Genomic DNA, 20,618 nt, shown 5'->3' on the forward strand with positions numbered 1-20,618 from the left:
ATTGATGTCACAGTGACACCATTATCTTGTTAGATAAAGAAACTTTTGTCTTTTGTCACATCGTCTGAAAAATGATAATAGAAAGTTTTACAACAGTTATTTTCGAATTCGTAGGTATACAAAAAGGCCTTTTAACATCTTCCCCTTTATTTCTATATTTAAAATATATTATAGATTCTTCCTTCGGATAAAACCCACTTATATTCTTTAAATATGTGCATGCTATATCCCCAATGCCGACACACAAGCAGATCCCATATGAAGCTCGAATGACAGATGTATATCATAACGGAATATGAAATGACGTTCCTTTTTAAACATTTGGCCGATCAACTGTATGATCAAAGTCTATGTAATTTTCAGATGCTGCTGAAGGTATTTCTTTGGATTATGTCAAAGGACAAGCTGGGATCAAATATACTTATACTGTTGAACTGAGAGATAAAGACAAGTATGGTTTTCTCTTACCACAAAACCAGATAACCCCAACTTGTGAGGAAATGATGGATGGCATTATGGCTTTGGTCAGCTACATCAAAGCATCGGAAACAAAATGAATTTTGTAATTCGGAAAAAAAATAATTAAAAACATTTATTTATTATTACTTTTTGTCCGAAAGCAACCAAGAAGTTTTCTGTTGTGACTTTACAAAGAAAAACAGTTTTTCAATGAAACAATAACATAACGACGCAAAAAAAAAAAACAACAACAAATAGACATGCGTCTAGAGGTCAACTTATGGTCTTCAAGAATAAATATTTCATGCTCTCATTTTATTTATTTTTATTCTTTTTTCTCTTGAAATCGGGACTGCTTGTTCATAGCAAAGAAGGTATACTATTTCCAAAACCTTTTCTATCTGCAAATGAGAACATTACTACATTTTCCCAATGTATATCAAACGTCATTTTTCTTCTTTTTTTTTTTTTTAAAGAATTTCTCATCAGTTGATAAACAATGACAGACGTCAAGTTATGAAATTACACTAACCCTCTGGTGGAAAACGCACATCTTGACAAATTTTGGTTTCAGACATATGACAAATGTCAGACGGGCATAACTTCCCACAAGTGCTATTGGCCTGCCAATGATAATAAGGATTAAACAAGAGCTGACTTAACCAGATTATTTCTTCGAAATAATTAAAGGTTAGTTTTACCATGATAGTATTAACGTGAGAGTACCCAAAAGGCACCTCTTTTGACAGCCCCCTCCCCCTACGTTTACTTAAGATCCAGACAAAAGTTTCCATGCTATGTTTATTTTGTATAGGTATACTAAATTACTATATAGTTCCACAAAATAAAATTTTAATCCACACTGAATCACAGAAAAATGGGTTTGAACCAACCTCCAAACGACCCAAGATTCTGTAATGAGGAGTACCTAAATTGCATCCATGTTTAACTTCACATCCACAAAAAGCGAAAATGCTATTTATTGACACCATTTTGCTGTTCCTTTTTGGACTTTTAAAAAATTAAGATGGAATGCCTATATGAAAGTTTCCGAAAATTCTGTCAAGTCTTTCATGATCAGTTGCGGAAACAAGTGGGTCAAAAAGACGGACGAACGGACAGACAGACTCCGGCATCAATATATACTGCCCGATTAAGTAAGTGTGGAGAATAAGGTTCAACTTATAATCATACCATACACCAAATATAATTGACCTAATGCTTAAAGTATCCGAGATACGGACTTGACCACGTAACTTTAACCTTGATCACTAATCCATGAAATGAGGTCAAGGTAAGGTAAACTCTACCTGACGGACATGTAAATAATGCAAGGAACCCATATACCAAATACAGTTATCCTTTTACTCATAAATGAGTATTTCACTTTAAAAAAAAATCATTCAAGCAGTCACTGTACCATTATAATGAGGTAAAGGACATTAGACATGTGTCAGATGGAAACTTCGTATAATAATGGAATTTGTATACAAGGTATGAAGCAACCAGTTATTCAAACTTCTGAAATATAAAGATTTATACAAATAGTTTACATCATCGCCCAATTGTAATCATTTTGGCTCACATTCTGTGATTTTGTCGCAGGCAACAAAAACAAAACAATCTACCAAATAAAGTCATCTAAAAAGTATATCCTTGTTCCTCATTATGAAACCTGGTACCAATAAATAAGGACCAAGATTAAGAGTTTACAAATAAAAATTACTTGATATTTAGAAGAAACTAAAAATTTGCAATTTGTTCCATTTATAAATGGGCATAACTCTTAGAACGGTTAGAGTGATGCCACCAAAATTCAAACTTGATCTGTATTTTGTGGTATTAGCATTGTGTATAAGTTTCATAACATTTGGTTGAGGCAAACTCAAGTTAGAGAACAGAAACAAATTTTGGGACTTACGTACGTACAGACAAGGGTAAAACTTAATGCCCCCACCGCTACGGCAGGGGCATAAAAATACTTTGAAAATGGTAGTTTTTTTTTTGAGAAATTTCAATGGTCCAGCTAGGTATATTGTTTTTCTAATTCCTCCATGATGGCTTAATTTTGACGACACTGAAGATAAATGGTTGCAGACACAAATGGTTAATTTCCTTTTCACAATCTTGCTCTAATTATAGTCTTGGTTTGTGTTGATCAGTCTTTAGTTTTCTATGTATTGTTTTGTAGACCATCCCGTCTTTTGCCACGATGTTGTTGGCCTTTTGCAGAGTTGTGAATTTAGATTGTCCCATTTGTATCCTCTGCTTCTTATGTATTCTTTCGTCCAAATGGTTTTTCTTTTTTTTAGGTATAATTTTAGAATGTTTACTGACATTGACATCTCTTTTCCATTAATGCTTATGACAGGAATGGCAAGATTAATTTTCATTGAAAGATATATAATCTGACAAATTTCCCGTTTTGAAGTGATTTTCCACAAAAGAGAGACAAATCTCGTGTCAAGTTTCATATTCCTTGATAACTGATTTTGATTTTGCAAATGACTACATTTGCTGGACCCCTTTATCTATTAGGCATCAGGCCATCTGGATCCAGATGCTCATTCTGCATATGGTTTCTACTAGAAACCATAAGTACTTCCTAATCATCTACTATTAAACACAAAGTACACATATATATTCAAAAGACCCTGTCCTTTCACAATACCAAATTGCCTTGTATTCTAACAAGATGTTGTGTAGTTGTAATTTGAATATTTTTTTTTAAATCATAATTACTGTTCTACGGATATATAAAACAAACAAAAACTTTAACAAGAGTGCACACGCGGAAATGTCTCGCCTTCTTTACTAACCATTGATATTATGTTGATAGTCCTAAATGAAAGCTTTACTACAACTATTACATACACTTAATATGATCCAAGAAAATGAAGTCAAGGTCATATAATTTAAACCAAACGAGAAATACATGTACACCTTACAATTATTCAATACACTAAATATAGTTGACCTATTGCTTAGTTTCTAAAAAACAGACTTAACCAAGAAAACTAAACATTGACCAATGAATCGTGAAAATGAGGTCAAAGTCAGATGAACCATGCCAGGCAGACATGAACAGCTTACAATCCTTCCATACAACAAATATAGCTGACCTATTGCTTATAGTTAAAGAAAAACAGACAAACACATAAACTTAACACTGAGCAATGAACCGTGAAAATGAGGTCAAGGTCAAATAAAACCTGTTAGACTGACATGTACATTATAGAATATTTCCATACACCAAATATAGTTGACTTATTGCATATAGTATAAGAAAAAAGACCAAAACTCAAAAACTTAACTTTGACCACTGAACCATGAAAATGAGGTCAAAGTCAGACGACACCTGCCAGTTGGACATGTACACCTTACAATCATTCCATACACCAAATATAGTAGATCTATTTCATATAGTATAAGAAAAACAAACCAAACACAAAAACTTAACTATAACCACTGAACCATGAAAATGAGGTCAAGGTCAGATGATACCAGCTAGTTTGACATGTACACCTTACAATCCTTCCATACACCAAATATACTAGACCTATTGCTTATAGTATGAGATATGGACTTGACCACCAAAACTTAACCTTGTTCACTGATCCATGAAATGAGGTCGAGGTCAAGTGAAAACTGTCTGACAGGCATGAGGACCTTGATAGGTACGCACATACCAAATATAGTTATTCTATTACTCATAATAAAAAGAGAAATTAACATTACAAAAAATCACAACTTTTTTTTCAAGTAGTCACTGAACCATGAGAATGAGGTCAAGGACAATGGACATGTGACAGACGGAAACTTCGTAACATAAGGCATCTATATACAAAGTATGAAGCATCCAGGTCTTCCACCTTCTAAAATATAAAGCTTTTAAGAAGTAAGCCAACGCCGCCGCCAGATCACTATACTTATGTCGAGCTTTCTGTGACGAAAGTAGCTGGCTCGACAAAAATGTCATTACAAAGGGAGATGATAGATCAAACAGTTTATAAATTGGTGTTCCTTTCAACTTGGCCTGCACAGGATTTGGATGGTAAGAATAATTTTGATTACACTCGACTTGCTTCTAAGGAGCAATCGAACCAGGGCTCGACAATAACGCTTGTCTGATTGTCCGGTACCAGAGGAAAAAAAGGTCGGACAAGTAAAAGCTTTATCAAGCTTGTCCGACGGGACAAGTTAAATTATTATGCAGAAAATAAATTTAATCCAACTTTGATGAACAAAGTAATTATAAACAAAAAACAAGAAACAAGAAAAGAAGATAAACACAAGTATTAATTTGACATGTTTACTTGCAATCGATAATTTAAAACTTGTTCTTTGTCAGGTACTTTTTAACAGGTAAAAGGCATACTATTCTCGGAAACCAGTCTTACTGATCCGAATCAGCGATGCGCTTTGTAGATAAGGTAACTTTACAAGACAGTTCGTCACCAGCTCGGAAACGATTCGGCTCCAAGTTTAATAGACAGTTTGGCACCGTATGTCTTGCAGGAGACAGGAGACATTTCGAGACCAAGACAAATCAGTACCTGGTTTTCCTACCTTATTCTGTTGCTTTATAATAAATACCATACCATAATTTTGTTAACAAAAATATTTTTTTAAATAAAAATGAAGAAATTATTTACCATAAAATTCCCAAATCATTTGATCATATATAGAAGAAAAAACAATACTTGCAATACGGTGACCTATAGTTATTAATTTCTGTGTCATTTGGTCTCTTGCAGAGAGTTGTCTCATTGGCAATCATACCTCATCTTCTTTTTTTTATTGATTGAATTTGAATAAACTTTTTTCAACTTAAAAAACCAGGATACAAATCCAATGAGTGGAAATTGACAGGCCTATCAGACGGTGCCTCATGTGTAGAGTCTGATAAGACTTTGGCATTGATGAAAACTAGAACCTAAGTCCTGTGACATGACTAGATTCAGTTGTTCTCGACTCATATTTTTAAAAGGTATTTCAAAAGATATAAATCAAATTCTGTTCTATTGTTTTAATTCATTTTGTTCCTTGAATCAACTTAAAATGCGAAAAAGGTTATTATTAAGATTTTTGTTGGACAAGTTACAATTTCATTCGGACAAGTAAGTTTTGGTATGTACTTGTCCTACTGGACAAGTTGGAAAAAAAGTTATTGTAGAGGCCTGCGAACAATCATGGGACTTCAGCAATGAGCTCAAATATTTTTCCAGTTGATCGGTTTACAGAGGAGTTCCAACTGTAATTGATTTTTTTTTTTTTTTTTGCAAAATGGTTTTGTGCAAAGACAAACCCTTTTGAATATATGTCAGTAATTAACTTAACTTTGTTGTAGGGAAGAGCAATTAACCGGTCTTCCACAAAAAAAAAAAAATGACAATTACCACTTTGTATTCATTTTCATTTCTTTTATTTCAAATAATTTGTTTCAATATAAATACAAACTGCATAACAATTGGTCCTAATTTAAATAATCGTTTTACTACCCTGCCTTTTCATGTGTGCTAGTAAAAAATATCATCTTTAAATAAATATCTTCAAAATGTTGTATGACAAAAATATTGTTTGCCCATTTAGTAACATTGGAATTAAGACTATTCACTGCACATCAGAAATATATTGTTTCTGACATTAGAAACTTACATTGAAACCTCACAAGGAATTGTACTACTCATGAATGAAAGCTGAAATTTTCTTAAACTTAATGAAGATAATCAAAAGATACAAAAAAATTGCACAAAATTTGTGAGGATTTCATGTGTTATGCAATAGCATATGCATATGGCAGTTTGGACTCGAGCTTCTATATAAAACTTATGACAGCAAGTTTTAAATGTAGATTACAAAGAAGAAACAATAAATTATTTGTCATGTTTGAACTTATGAATATCACATAATCATTATAGATATTTCCCAACACATACTGTAATAGAACGTTTATTCCTTTTTTGTTCAAATTTATATTTGTCATGCTTAAAATACTATCCAATTTAATATTAAAATGTTCACATAAAAGGAAATTATACTAGTATCTTAATGCTTATCGACTCCATTCAAGAGAAAAATAATTTCAAGTGAGTAATATAAAAATAAGCTACATGTATGATGTATTCATTAAAACAAAATGAAGAAAAAATTCCATAAAATTTTCTTAAATTTATTCAGACATTAATTGTTTTATTCTACGTTTGTACATGAACGAGCCATGCAAGTCTTAAAATTTCAATAGCATGATTAACATTTAAAATAGGACATCTTCATGTAAGAATAAGACAGGACCAATTAAAAGATTACATTATTTCTATATATCAACTTTCAATTGATAATCCATTCAGATAGAAAAGCTGTAATTGAATAAAGACCATTTTTTACAACACTATAAAAAAGGAAAGAAATAACCATAGGGTCAATTAAAATCCAATCAAAGGGAGCAAACACTTTTCATATTATGAAACATCTCATTTCTAAATCTTTAATATTATGATGCAGTGTTCGAACTACCCCCCTATATGGAAATGTACTGAATTTCCATGGATTTACTGGTTGTTATTTTATCCATTCATAAACAAGCATATACACAAGTGCATATTTTAACATGTGAGTAGACAACACACAAGTGTTATAAGCTTTTGATCACAAACAATAAAACTGAACAAAAACTTTCTCAACTTTTTTTTAAAATAAATTGTAGTATTTAACCAATTCATTTTAACCACCTCCCTTTCCCAATCCTTGATTAACAAGTTATTTTTATAATGTCCAAACTACAAACTATTGAAGAAATCTTCTTTATAATATTAATATTTCACTTTCTACCATCTAACTAGATCACAGAACTTGGCAAGATACATTTCTTAGCACTTACAAAACTTCGATCTTATTTTAAAATATTTCGCCCTCTGTATAAATCATAAGGATACAAGTGTACTTTTAGTATTACATGATCTGGATCAACAATGACATGTCCGATGGAAATATCATTTAAATAACAATATATTGGAAAAACTGTGATCATCACAGAATTATGGCAGATAAAATATCACATAACAAAAAATCTGCATATAAAAAGAAATACCATATCATAAAATCACAGCTTTCATAACAGATCTCCCTAAAAATAAAACAATTCAATAAATAAAATCCTCTGTTAATAAATATTATAGTCATTATAAAACATTTCATGATTCAGTATTTTTGTTTCAACAAATAAGTTTTGATCACTCTTGAATTGCTCCTTTCATGGAAAGGTTATTGCATAACAAACTCCAGTCCCTGAGCACTTCAATTAATCTTCCTATGTCTCAGTGGTAACTGAAAAATAAAAGACGCATAATGCAAATTTCATTACAATTAATTTTTTCATGATATACATCAAAAGGAAAGAAAAATGACATTTTCTATAGACCTCTCAAAAAAATCTATCTGTTATCTATGTTGCATGCACTACCAACAAAGAACTTCAATGATGAACCAAAATTTTCGGTAATCTTCTGTCTAATAAAAAATACCAAACTTTTCAATATTTTTATTTTGTTTTTGAAAACTATTCAAGATTTCCAACATTTTTGTATATGATGAAAAATTATGCAAAAGGAATAGTTCTCAAAACCAGCAAATTTTTCCATTTACTATTATGTAGGTTGTGTGGTAATAAAATATGTTTAATCAATGTATAGTCTAGACAAATAAGTTAACAGGACTCATCTATGAAAAAAAAAGCAACTAAAAATGAGTCACATTCAAAGCAGTGGCAACAACTGCTTCTTTGCTTAAACTTATCTTTGACCAGAAACCTTTATATTTAATAAAACTTTTTTTTAGCTTTTGTGACATGTCTTCTTTATTATTCAGAAAATTGTAAGTTTTAAGTTCAGTGTCAAATATCTACTTTCTCAAGAGTATACCGAAAAAAAAAGAAAATCACAGATGCCAAGAATAGCATACCAAGAAATTGTGAAGAAACATAAATCAGTGTTTGACAATATTTCTCAATCCTAAAAAATTTAGACAGTTAATACCTACCCTACTTTAGTTCCCCTACACAGACATATATTTATTCTTGGCCTTGTCTTCCTCAGACAGAGGATCTTGTTCTTCTTGGTCTTCCTCTTCATATGTGGTCTCCGACACTGGACTAGAGAAATATCGAACATCACGGTCTTGGTCATTTTGTAATTGTTCTATGACCTTTTTCAATTCTTCACAACATGGATTCTTTTCAGTAAAGAAGAAAGCTACAATTGAAATGATTTAATGAACATCCTTTAAAATCAAATTTTTTTTTAGACTAAACACTGTAATATGTATTCACTCTTGGATCAAATTCCCAACAACTCCTTTCTCTTCAGAAGAAAACACTTGTTCCTAAACAGAATAATTTCCTTGTAGGTCACCTTTTTGAACATACTACTTGAATACTATTCTAAGGCTGTTTCATAAAAACATGCATGGGACCCAGGGAAGACACTTTGAAATCTCTCCTATGGGTGGGTGTCAAGTACAGTGGAAAAGTACTTAAATTCAAAATTTTCCTCTATAGGTGGTTATCCCACAATGAAATTGCCTTCCCTGGGTACCACATATGTTTTTATGGAACAGCCCGTGATTGTTTTACAGCCTTCAATAAGCTACCTATGATGCTATGTGTTCAGTTGATGATAGATATCAGATGTGGTATGAGTGCCAATGAGACAACTCTCCATCCAAGTCAAAATTTATAAAAGTAAACCATTATATATGAACATTTTACAATTTATGCTTCATTGGACTCGCCAGTTTTAATCAAAGCATCATGGGTGCCATGATACAGCCATTTTTTATTAGCTAGGGTCTTTTCACAAAAAATCTTGCGATAAAAATTAAGTTATACTTAAATGTTCATGACTAACAAATATTATTTCTCTTAATAGACTTTTTGTGAAATTGATCGCAGGGTAGTTCGTACACGAAATTCTCAGAAAAAAGTACTTCTTCAAAGATACTTCCGACAATCACCGACAATATACATAGTTTTTATCTTTTCTTTGCAAAAAAATTGCATCTTTTTAATCCTTAATCATTCATCTTAGAGACATAACTTACAGAATTATTTTATGTAGTGCAGATCAAAAGTGATTGAATACCTCAATAATTGTGTATTCAATTATGCAATCAGTTATTAATTAATTTATAGTAATTAAGGAATTATATGCAAGTGAATATCTAAAATAAAGTAGCTGTTTGACCAATCTTTCCAAAATTTAAGGGCAAATAACATGTCAACAGTTGGCAATGGATGATTAAAATGGTGTATTAAGTTTCTGCAAGTTATAAAAACACATAATTTGTTTCATGATATGTCTTCAACTTAGAATTCAGCACTATCTCAAAATCTGGAGTGATCACATAGATCAAGCAAATGACAAGTCCAGATTTTCACTCCTAGCCACTGGGACTTGCCTGAGTGAGATTCTGTGTTTTAAAGTCAATGAACCATGACTAAAGTTGCAGGGCAAAGTAACCTCCATGGAAATGAAATACAAATTCTAATACAACTGCATACCAAATACCATTGACTTTCCATAAGGGGATCATCTTAGACGGACATAGTAACAAACTTTTAACATGTAAACTATGCAAAAGTTTCAAAGTCAATAGACCAAGACCAAGAAGGTGGGCCATATGATATCCATGGAAATGAGTTGTGCCAATACAAGTTTATAACTGCATACCAAATATGATTGACCTTTCACGTGATTCCCAATAAACTGACCTAATCACAAACTATAATTAAATTGTTGACCTCGCGTGACACAGCATGCCTCAGTCTTGCTTATTTTTTTAACTTCACTGAAGCAAGAGAAAAACACCTTTCCAATACAAGATTTCATACCACTTTATTTTCATAACCAACCTTTATTCATTAATGACTGGGATAATGCTTTAGCAACAGATATCCTGACATTTGGCACACTATCTGTACTCAATGCAAACAATCCAGGGAGTATTATGGTTACAAGTCTATCAAGTGGAACTGCATTATAATCTATAATGGCTTGTGTCAGCTGAGCAAATCTAAAATCGAACAAGATTTGTACATTTCAATGATTATTTTCATGCAACAAACTTACAAAAACATAACTAATAAAAGAACAGAGTTCCCCAGCATTGGACATATTTTATCTGTTCTGTCAAACAGCAATAACTTTTTTTGTTCTTTAAAACATTTTAAAATCATCTTACTAGAGAGTTAAGATAAATTTACCATTTTGAACTAAATGTCATGCATGGTATTAATCATTGAAAAACGATATTTTGAATTGGAGATATCATCCTTTGTCTGTCCTAAATCTTCAGCTATGAATGAAGAAAGATAACTCCAAATTTTATAAATTGCCTTTAACAGTGGTCTTTTTTTTTTATATAGAAAAGAGAGATTTATGCAGCATGCACATCTCAATTATTTTCTTGACAAGAACAGTTTTACACATACACATCATTTTGTAACTTGAATATCTTGAGTATATATAAGGGTTTGATTACAATCATAACCCCCCCCCACCCCAAAAAAAAAATAAATTATTCGAGTACATGTATATCTAGAAACACTTACATTTGTCTGCCCAACCATTTATTGCTCTTGGCAAACAAATTAACTAACTGGTTCAGTAATCCTTCCATAAGTTTATCATCATCATCTGTTGACAATTTTCTCATTATAACACTCATCTGTCAACACAAAAAAAAAACAACACATAATTATTACGAATAAAACTACAATCCAACACTCGTATATTTTCTTACAATCTTGTCAAGTTACCTTACTACCTGAAAGATTAAGCTATTTAGACTACCGGATTTAACTAACTACTGCTCACTTATATGTTGTCAGATATGTGAAGGATCTGAGAACATGTCACATGTTATAGCTTGCCAATATGAATATAAGGCCAAAAAAAAAAATATCTGTTTACGGTTACCCGACCGACCCTACTTTTGAGCGCCAACCCTAAGTCATTTTATTTCCGTAGAAAAGTGAAAAATAAACTGAATTCAGGTCAAAAGCGAAGTTAGTGTTGCCAATAATATAAATCAATTGCCTGATACATCCCAATGTTCACAATCGTGAATATGACAGCTGTTTTAAGGAAATTCGTGACTTGTGTGATGAATTAAACACTTTGCCACCATTTTTTTCCAACCAATAACCAAGGGAAATAATCCAATCATTAAATTAACAGGTATAAACGGCCAATGATCAACGCGGACCACGCGAGATGAAACCGCATGACTCAAAATCATGTCACAATAAAATGCTCCGCAGGGCGCAGCTTGATACAACCGCAGAGGTCGAACCCTGAACAGTTGGGGCAAGTATGGACACAACATTCAAGCTTGATACAGCTCTGAATTTGGATTGTGATTAAATATTTGACACAGCATAGGTTTCTGACACAATGAATGTGGTCTAAGAACTTAAAAATTTTAAATTGGACATTCACCTATTATGGTCCAATATCCAAAATCTAAATACATGGTTAGATTCAGCATATCAAAGAACTCCAAGAATTCAATTTTTGATGAAATCAAACAAAGTTTAATTTTGGACCCTTTTGACCTCAATGTGAACAAAGTTGATAACGGGGCCCAAAAATCAAAAATCTAAATACATGGTTAGATTCAGCATATCAAAGAACCCCATATATTCAATTTTTGTTGAAATCAAACAAAGTTTAATTTTGGACCCCGATTTGGACCAACTTGAAAACTGGGCCCATAATCAAAAATCTAAATACATGTTTAGATTCAGCATATCAAAGAACCCTAAGAATTCAATTTTTGTTAAAATCAAACTAAGTTTAATTTTGGACCCTTTGGACCTTAATGTAGACCAATTTGAAAACGGAACCAAAAATTAAGAATCTAAATACACGGTTAGATTCAGCATATCAAAGGACCCCAATAATTCAATTTTTGATGAAATCAAACAAAGTTTAATTTTGGACCCTTTGGACCTCAATGTGGACCAATTTAAAAACGGGGCCAAAAAACCCCATTGAAATTGGTCAAGAAATAAGCAATTTATACAAAGTATTTTTTTTTGCACAATACTGTGCAATTGAATATTTCTTGCTATTGTGCAACACTGTACAATTGACAATTTCTTGCTATTGCGCAATATTGTGCTATTGGATATTTCTTGCTATTGCGCAATACTGTGCAATTGAAGATTTCTTGCTATTGCGCAATACTGTGCAATTGAAGATTTCTTGCTATTGTGCAATACTGTGCAATTGAAAATTTCTTGCTATTGCACAATACTTATTATATAATAATTTACACATCCTGTTTGGTGTGTATCTCCTACCATATCATTATTGTTTGCTTTTAAATATAAATCAGAAATTACCAACTCAAAATGGAAAATTTTAAAAGAAAAAAAAAAAAAAAGGAAAAAAAGGAAAAAAATAAAATCCCCCCCCCCAAATTTTTTTGAACACCCTTATGATTCATCACCCCCAAACTCAATCCCAGCCTTCCCTTTGTGGTATGGTACCTTGCAGTACAATTTCAGAGAGATCCATACGCTTGAACACAAGTTATTGTCTGGAAACTAGAACTAGAGGCTCTCAAGAGCCTGTGTCGCTCACCTGATTCTACTTTGGTTTGGGAAATCATGTAAAAATAGATTAAAATCATAACAGATACCCTAATAATGAGTGAGGCCAAATTTGGTTTAATATTGGTCCTGTAATTTAATAAAAAATCCTGGTGGCCATCTTGAACAGTAAATCAGCAACAAAGAAGCAACACTTAATCAGCACCTCATAAGAAACATTTATGCCAATGTTTTGGTTTCATTCCATTCAGTGCACCTCTAGAAGAAGCATTTGTATGTATTTCCCATAGGGTCTTATGTTAAAGGAAGTCCCCCCATTGGCGGCCATCATGGATGAAGGATCAGCTTCAAAGTAACAAAACTTAGCCAGCACCTCAAAAGGAACATTCATGCCATGTTTGGTTTCAATCCATTCAGTATGTGGTTCTCTAAAAGAAGACATTTGTATGTATTGTCCATAGGGTCCTTTGTTAAACATTGTCCCCATCTGGCAGCCATCATGGATGAAGGATCAGCTTCAAAGTAACAACACTTGGTCAGCACCTCAAAAGGAACATGCATGCCATGTTTGGTTTCATTCCATTCATTGGTTCTCTAAAAGAAAACATTTGTACGTATTTCTCATAAGGGTCCTATGTTAAACTAAGTCCTCCGCTGGCGGCCATCTTAGATTATGGATCGGCTTCAAAGTAACAATACTCGGTCAGCACCTCATAAGGAACATTCATGCCATGTTTGGTTTCATTCCATTCAGTGGTTCTCTAAAAGAAGACATTTGTATGTATTTCTCATAGGGTCCCATGTTAAACTAAGTCCCCTGCAGGCAGCCATCTTGGATTATGGATTGGCTTCAAAGTAACAACACTCGGTCAGCACCTCATAAGAAACATTCATGCCATGTTTGGTTTCATTCCATTCAGTGGTTCTCTAAATGAAGACATTTGTATGTATTTCCCATAGGGTCCAATGTTAAACTAAGTCCCCTGCTGGCGGCCATCTTGGATTATGGATCAGCTTCATAGTAACAACACTTGGTCAGCACCTCATAAGGAACATTCATGCCATGTTTGGTTTCATTCCATTCAGTGGTTCTCTAAAAGAAGACGTTTTTATGTATTTCCCATAGGGTCCCATGTTAAACTAAGTCCCACACTGGCGGCCATCTTGGATTATGGATCGGCTTCAAAGTAACAACACTCGGTCAGCACCTCATAAGGAACATTCATGCCATGTTTGGTTTCATTCCATTCAGTGGTTCTCTAAAAGAAGACATTTGTATGTATTTCCCTTAGGGTCCTATGTTAAACTAAGTCCCCCGCTGACGGCCATCTTGGATGATGGATCCACTACAAAGTAACAACACTTGGTCAGCACCTCATAAGGAACATTCATGCCATGTTTGGTTTCATTCCATTCAGTGGTTCTCTAAAAGAAGACGTTTTTATGTATTTCCCATAGGGTCCCATGTTAAAATAAGTCCCACACTGGCGGCCATCTTGGATTATGGATCGGCTTCAAAGTAACAACACTCGGTCAGCACCTCATAAGGAACATTCATGCCATGTTTGGTTTCATTCCATTCAGTGGTTCCCTAAAAGAAGACATTTGTATGTATTTCCCATAGGGTCCCACGACAAAATAAGTCCCCCGCTGGCGGCCATCTTGGATTATGGATCGGCTTCAAAGTAACAACACTCGGTCAGCACCTCATAAGAAACATTCATGCCATGTTTGGTTTCATTCCATTCAGTGGTTCTCTAAAAGAAGACATTTGTATGTATTTCCCATAGAGTCCTATGTTAAACTAAGTCCCCCGCTGGCGGCCATCTTGGATGATGGATCTGCTACAAAGTAACAACACTTGGTCAGCACCTCATAAGGAACATTCATGCCATGTTTGGTTTCATTCCATTCAGTGGTTCTCTAGAAGAAGTTCAAAATGTAATAAAATGCTCCGCAGGGCGCAGCTTGATACAACCGCAGAGGTCGAACCCTGAACAGTTGGGGCAAGTATGGACAAAACATTCAAGCTTGATACAGCTTTGCATTTGGATTGTGATTAAATATTTGACACAGCCTAGGTTTCTGACACAGAATGAATGTGGTCTAAGAACTTAAAAATTTTAAATTGGACGTTCACCTATTATGGTCCAATATCCAAAATCTAAATACATGGTTAGATTCAGCATATCAAAGAACTCCAAGAATTCAATTTTTGATGAAATCAAACAAAGTTTAATTTTGGACCCTTTTGACCTCAATGTGGACAAAGTTGATAACGGGGCCCAAAAATCAAAAATCTAAATACATGGTTAGATTCAGCATATCAAAGAACCCCATATATTCAATTTTTGTTGAAATCAAACAAAGTTTAAATTTGGACCCCGATTTGGACCAACTTGAAAACTGGGCCCATATTCAAAAAATCTAAATACATGTTAAGATTCAGCATATCAAAGAACCCCATATATTCAATTTTTGTTAAAATCAAACTAAGTTTAATTTTGGACCCTGTGGACCTTAATGTAGACCAACTTGAAAACGGAACCAAAAATTAATAATCTAAATACACGGTTAGATTCGGCATATCAAAGAACCCTAATAATTCAATTTTTGATGAAATCAAACAAAGTTTAATTTTGGACCCTTTGGACCTCAATGTGGACCAATTTAAAAACGGGGCCCAAAATCCAAAAACTAAATACACGGTTAGATTCAGCATATTAAAGAACCCCAAGAATTCAAGAATAAAACCCCATTGAAATTGGTCAAGAAATAAGCAATTAATATGAAGTATCTTCTTTTGCACAATACTGTGCAATTAAATATTTCTTGCTATTGCGCAATACTGTACAATTGACAATTTCTTGCTATTGCGCAATATTGTGCTATTGGATATTTCTTGCTATTGCGCATACTGTACAATTGAAGATTTCTTGCTATTGCGCAATACTGTGTAATTGAAGATTTCTTGCTATTGTGCAATACTGTGCAATTGAAAATTTCTCGCTATTGCACAATACTTATTATATAATAATTTACACATCCTGTTTGGTGTGTATCTCCTACCATATCATTATTATTTGCTTTTAAATATAAATCAGAAATAACCAACTTAAAATGGAAAATTTTAAAAGAAAAAAAAAAGGAAAAAAAGAAAAAAAAGGAAAAAAAAAAAAAAATCCCCTCCAATTTTTTGAACCCCCTTATGATTCATCATCCCCAAACTCAATCCCAGCCTTCCCTTTGTGGTATGGTACCTTGCAGTACAATTTCAGAGAGATCCATACACTTGAACACAAGTTATTGTCTGGAAACTAGAAAAATGTGGTTTTTTTTACCCCTTTTTGGCCCCAAATTCCTAAACGTTTTGGGCAATTAACCCCAACCTCAAACCCAGCTTTCCCTTTGTGATATGGAACCTTGTAGTACAATTTCAGAAAGATCCATACACTTACACACAAGTTATTGTCCTGAAACTAGAAAAATGCTTGTTTTTTGCCCCTTTTTGGCCCCTAATTCTTGAAATATTGAGGCAATTACCCCCATCATCAATCCCAGCCTTCCCTTTGTGGTATGGTACCTTGCAGTACAATTTCAGAGAGATCCATACACGTTCTTGAACACAAGTAATTGTCTGGAAACTAGAAAAATGCTTGTTTTTTGCCCCTTTTTTGGCCCCTAATTCCTAAAATTTTGAGGCAATTACCCCCAAAATCAATCCCAGCATTTCTTTTGTGATATGGAACCTTGTGGTACAATGTCAGAGAGATCCATACACTAACACACAAGTTATGTCTGGAAGTTACAAAAATGCTTATTTTTGGCCCCTTATTCCTTTACTGTTGGTACCATAACCCCCAAAATCAATCCCAACCTTCCTTTTGTGGTATTGAACCTTGTGGTAAAATTTCATAGAGATCCATTCACTTAAACTAAAGTTAGAGTGCGAAAACCAATGTGTCTTCGGACGACGACGACGCCAATGTCATACCAATATACGACCACAAAAATTTTTTTTGCGGTCGTATAAAAAGTTAACGCCGACGACTTACGACGCCAAGTGATGAGAAAAGCTCACTTGGCCCTTTGGGCCAGGTGAGCTAAAAATGTGTTTTTTGGCCCCAAATTCCTAAACTTTTAGGGCAATTACCCCCAAACTCAAACCCAGCTTTCCCTTTGTGATATGGAACCTTGTCGTACAATTTCAGAAAGATCCATACACTTACACACAAGTAATTGTCCTGAAACTAGAAAAATGCTTGTTTTTTGCCCCTTTTAGGCCCCTAATTCCTAAAATTTTGAGGCAATTACCCTCAAAATCAATCCCACCATTCCCTATGTGATATGGAACCTTGTGGTACAATGTCAGAGAGATCCATACACTAACACACAATTGTCTGGAAACTAGAAAAATGCTTATTTTTGGCCCCTTTTTCCTAAACGTTTTGGGCAATTACCCCCAAACTCAATTCCAGCTTTCCCTTTGTGATATGGAACCTTGTAGTACAATTTCAGAAAGATCCATACACTTACACACAACTTGTTGTCATGAAACTAGAAAAATGCTTGTTTTTTTGCCCCTTTTTTGGCCCCTAATTCCTAATATTTTGAGGCAATTACCCCTAAAATCAATCCCAGCATTCCCTGTGTGATATGGAACGTTGTGGTACAATGTCAGAGAGATCCATACACTAACACACAAGTTATGTCTGGAAGTTACAAAAATGCTCATTTTTGGCCCCTAATTCCTTAACTGTTGGTACCAAAAACCCCAAAATCAATCCCAACCTTCCTTTTGTGGTATTGAACCTTATGGTAAAATCTCATAGAGATCCATTCACTTAAACTAAAGTTAGAGTGCGAAAACCAATGTGTCTTCGGACGACGACGTCGCCAACGTCATACCAATATACGACCGCAACTTTTGCGGTCGTATAAAAAATAAAATAAAATGGAAATACCGACCTACCTACCCTATTTTTTTTAAAGTATGTAACCTTAAACAGACATATATTTTTTTTTGGCCTAAAAATAAGGAGATGAGGTTTGATTGCCAATGAGACAACTATTCACCATAGTTCAAATAAAGTGGATGTAAGCAATTATAGGCAACAGTATGGCCTTCAAAAATGAGAAAACTCATACCGTAAAGTCGGCTATAAAAGGCCGGACATGAAATATATGAAACAACTCAAATAAGAAAACAAATATGACGGACATGAACCAACAACAACCACTTAACTACAGGCTCCTGACTTGGGACAGGCATATAAAGAATGCCGTGGGGGTTATAAAGCTTGGTACCAAATATCAAGATAATTTGTAGTTGATGAGTAAAATGACACATTAATGTGTTACAGATTGACAGAGGTAAACAATTAATACTCCTCCTCACTCTTTTTTCAATCATTCTGTTGACACCTAGATTTGTCTTGCCTGTTGGCAGAAAATTCAAAAAGAGAGAATCTGAATGGACAGCAACATTAATAATCAATTCAAAGTTGCTGGACCATGACATAGGGACATTGAAATAGTCATCAGACTGATATGTACTGATAGTAATGCAACTTTTAAGAAAACATCATTGATCTATTACAAGTGGTTCCAAGTAACTGGCTTAAGCAGAAAACTTAAAATTGCTAATTAATTCTCAAAGTCACTTGATAATGACCTAGGGGGCAGTGCCTAGAAATAGTTGTCAAATTGATATGTACTGATAGTATGCAACTTTATAGAACATATCATTGATCTATCACAAGTAGTTCCTATTAAATGACTCAAGCAGAAGTTTACATTCAAAATTGGTGACTGAAAGTCGCTGAACTGGACCATGACCTATGGGACAGGACCTCAAAACTGTCGTCAAACTGATAGTAATGCAAATTTATACAAAATATCATTGATCTTTCACAAGAAGTTCCTTTCAAACTGACTTGAACAGAACACCTAAAATTGTTGACACCTCCTTAGCCAGAAAAACAACATGTCTCGTTATCCACTGCTTTTGTCGGAAGGGAGACAAAGTTGGCACCTATGCAATTGAATTATATAGCTACTGAAAAATCAATGTTTTAACATACCAAATTGAATGCCATTCTGCGGACTTCTGACACCCTGTCTTCACATAAAGCTAACCCTAAAGGCAGAACATATTGACTAACTTCTGTTGCACTGAACAATTCTGTGATAGAAATCAACTGCCTGCAATACAAATATATCAATGTTGGTCTTTAGCTTTTCAAATATTCAGTAAAACATACTTTATATTAACAGGGGTTACAGGAAGGGTTATTTTCATGTATGGATTACAAGAATGTCAGCTGATCAAAACTTGTGTAAAACATTCCAGCAATTCAATTGTTTTTCATGAAAAAATAATAAATACTTAGCTAGTCACAATTTTCTGCCAAAAATACAAGTTACAAATATTGGTTTAATTTGCAAATCAATATGTGATAAAGAGTAACTATTGTGTTTGTGTGCAACCACGGATTCAATTTCAAATGCTGTTTTTTTTTTTTTTAATAAATCTGTTCACAATCATAGTATTCTCTTGGTTTTGACTAGGCATATTTGAACTTACTCTGCCAATTCAAATCTAAATCTCCAATTTTTATGATTGTCGAGGCTCATGAAACTATCCATTTTACCCAAGTACTGTTTCCTCGTTTCTTGTGTCAGCAGCTGAAAAAAACCACCATTTAATTAAAATATTTCATATGTCTGATAAAATTGCATTTAGGTACATAGTCACCAAGACAATATCTTTTCAATGACTGCATGCTTAAGCCTATGATCAGACATAAATTTTAAAACTTGAATAAAACTTTCTAGATAAATTAACAAGAGTGCACACGCTGAAATGTCTGGCCTTCTTTACTAATCATTGATATTATGTTGATAGTCCTAAATATAAAGCTTTATTACAACTGTCACATAAACTTAACATTAACCAAGTAAACTAAACATTGACCAATGAACCATGAAAATGAGGTCAAGGTCAGATGAACCATGCTAGGCAGGCATGTACAGCTAAGGACCTTGCAAGGTACGCACATACCAAATATAGTTATCCTATTACTTATGATAAGAGAGAATTTAACATTACAAAAAATCAACTTTTTTTTCAAGTAGTCACTGTACCATGAAAATGAGGTCAAGGACATTGGACATGTGACTGACGGAAACTTAATAACATGAGGCATCCATAAACAAAGTATGAAGCATCCAGACCTTCCACCTTCTAAAATGTAAAGCCGGATCACTATCCCTATGTCGAGCTTTCTGCGACAAAAATTATGGTCGAGGGCACTGAATTCAACCCCGCCATTCCTTTATGTTTTATTATTTCATGTAATTGTTAAGGCTATCTTGTCTAAAATAACCACCACCCATCATATTTTAATAAAAGTGCCTTCCAACAAAGTTAAAGAACGGAAAGGGTAACACTTAATGCCCCCACAGCAGCAGCGTAAAATTTCATTTGAAAACAAGAATTTTTTTAGTGTTGTAAATGTTTCAAACAGTTAAAAGGAATAGATGT

General features: G+C 33.7%; 2 protein-coding genes and 1 long non-coding RNA gene across 7 annotated transcripts in view; 2 read left to right on the forward strand and 1 right to left on the reverse strand.

Annotated features, from left to right (window-relative positions):
• LOC127701013 (carboxypeptidase B-like) overlaps positions 1-602 on the forward strand; it is a 49,429-nt gene extending 48,827 nt beyond the window's left edge. The window contains exon 12 of the mRNA XM_052204772.1: positions 364-602. Within this exon, the coding sequence (XP_052060732.1) occupies positions 364-557 (194 nt within the window). The 3' untranslated portion in view covers positions 558-602. The remainder of the gene's footprint in view (positions 1-363) is intronic.
• Positions 603-5,861: 5,259 nt separating this feature from the next.
• Positions 5,862-20,618, reverse strand: part of LOC127700957 (serine/threonine-protein phosphatase 4 regulatory subunit 1-like) — a 34,642-nt gene continuing 19,885 nt past the window's right edge. For all 5 annotated transcript variants that reach the window (XM_052204709.1, XM_052204707.1, XM_052204706.1 and 2 more), the window contains 6 exons: positions 19,659-19,759; positions 19,156-19,276; positions 11,066-11,181; positions 10,367-10,527; positions 8,497-8,708; positions 5,862-7,785 (listed from right to left, as the gene is read on the reverse strand). In XM_052204709.1, the coding sequence (XP_052060669.1) occupies positions 8,512-8,708; positions 10,367-10,527; positions 11,066-11,181; positions 19,156-19,276; positions 19,659-19,759 (696 nt within the window). In that variant the 3' untranslated portion in view covers positions 5,862-7,785; positions 8,497-8,511. The remainder of the gene's footprint in view (positions 7,786-8,496; positions 8,709-10,366; positions 10,528-11,065; positions 11,182-19,155; positions 19,277-19,658; positions 19,760-20,618) is intronic.
• Positions 11,771-15,694, forward strand: LOC127700970 (uncharacterized). The gene is made up of 2 exons (XR_007981784.1): positions 11,771-11,897; positions 15,154-15,694. It is a non-coding gene; the product is annotated as an uncharacterized LOC127700970 (long non-coding RNA).

Source organism: Mytilus californianus, unplaced genomic scaffold, assembly GCF_021869535.1.
Source record: "Mytilus californianus isolate M0D057914Y unplaced genomic scaffold, xbMytCali1.0.p SCAF_5, whole genome shotgun sequence".
NCBI classification, from domain to species: Eukaryota; Metazoa; Mollusca; class Bivalvia; order Mytilida; family Mytilidae; genus Mytilus; species Mytilus californianus.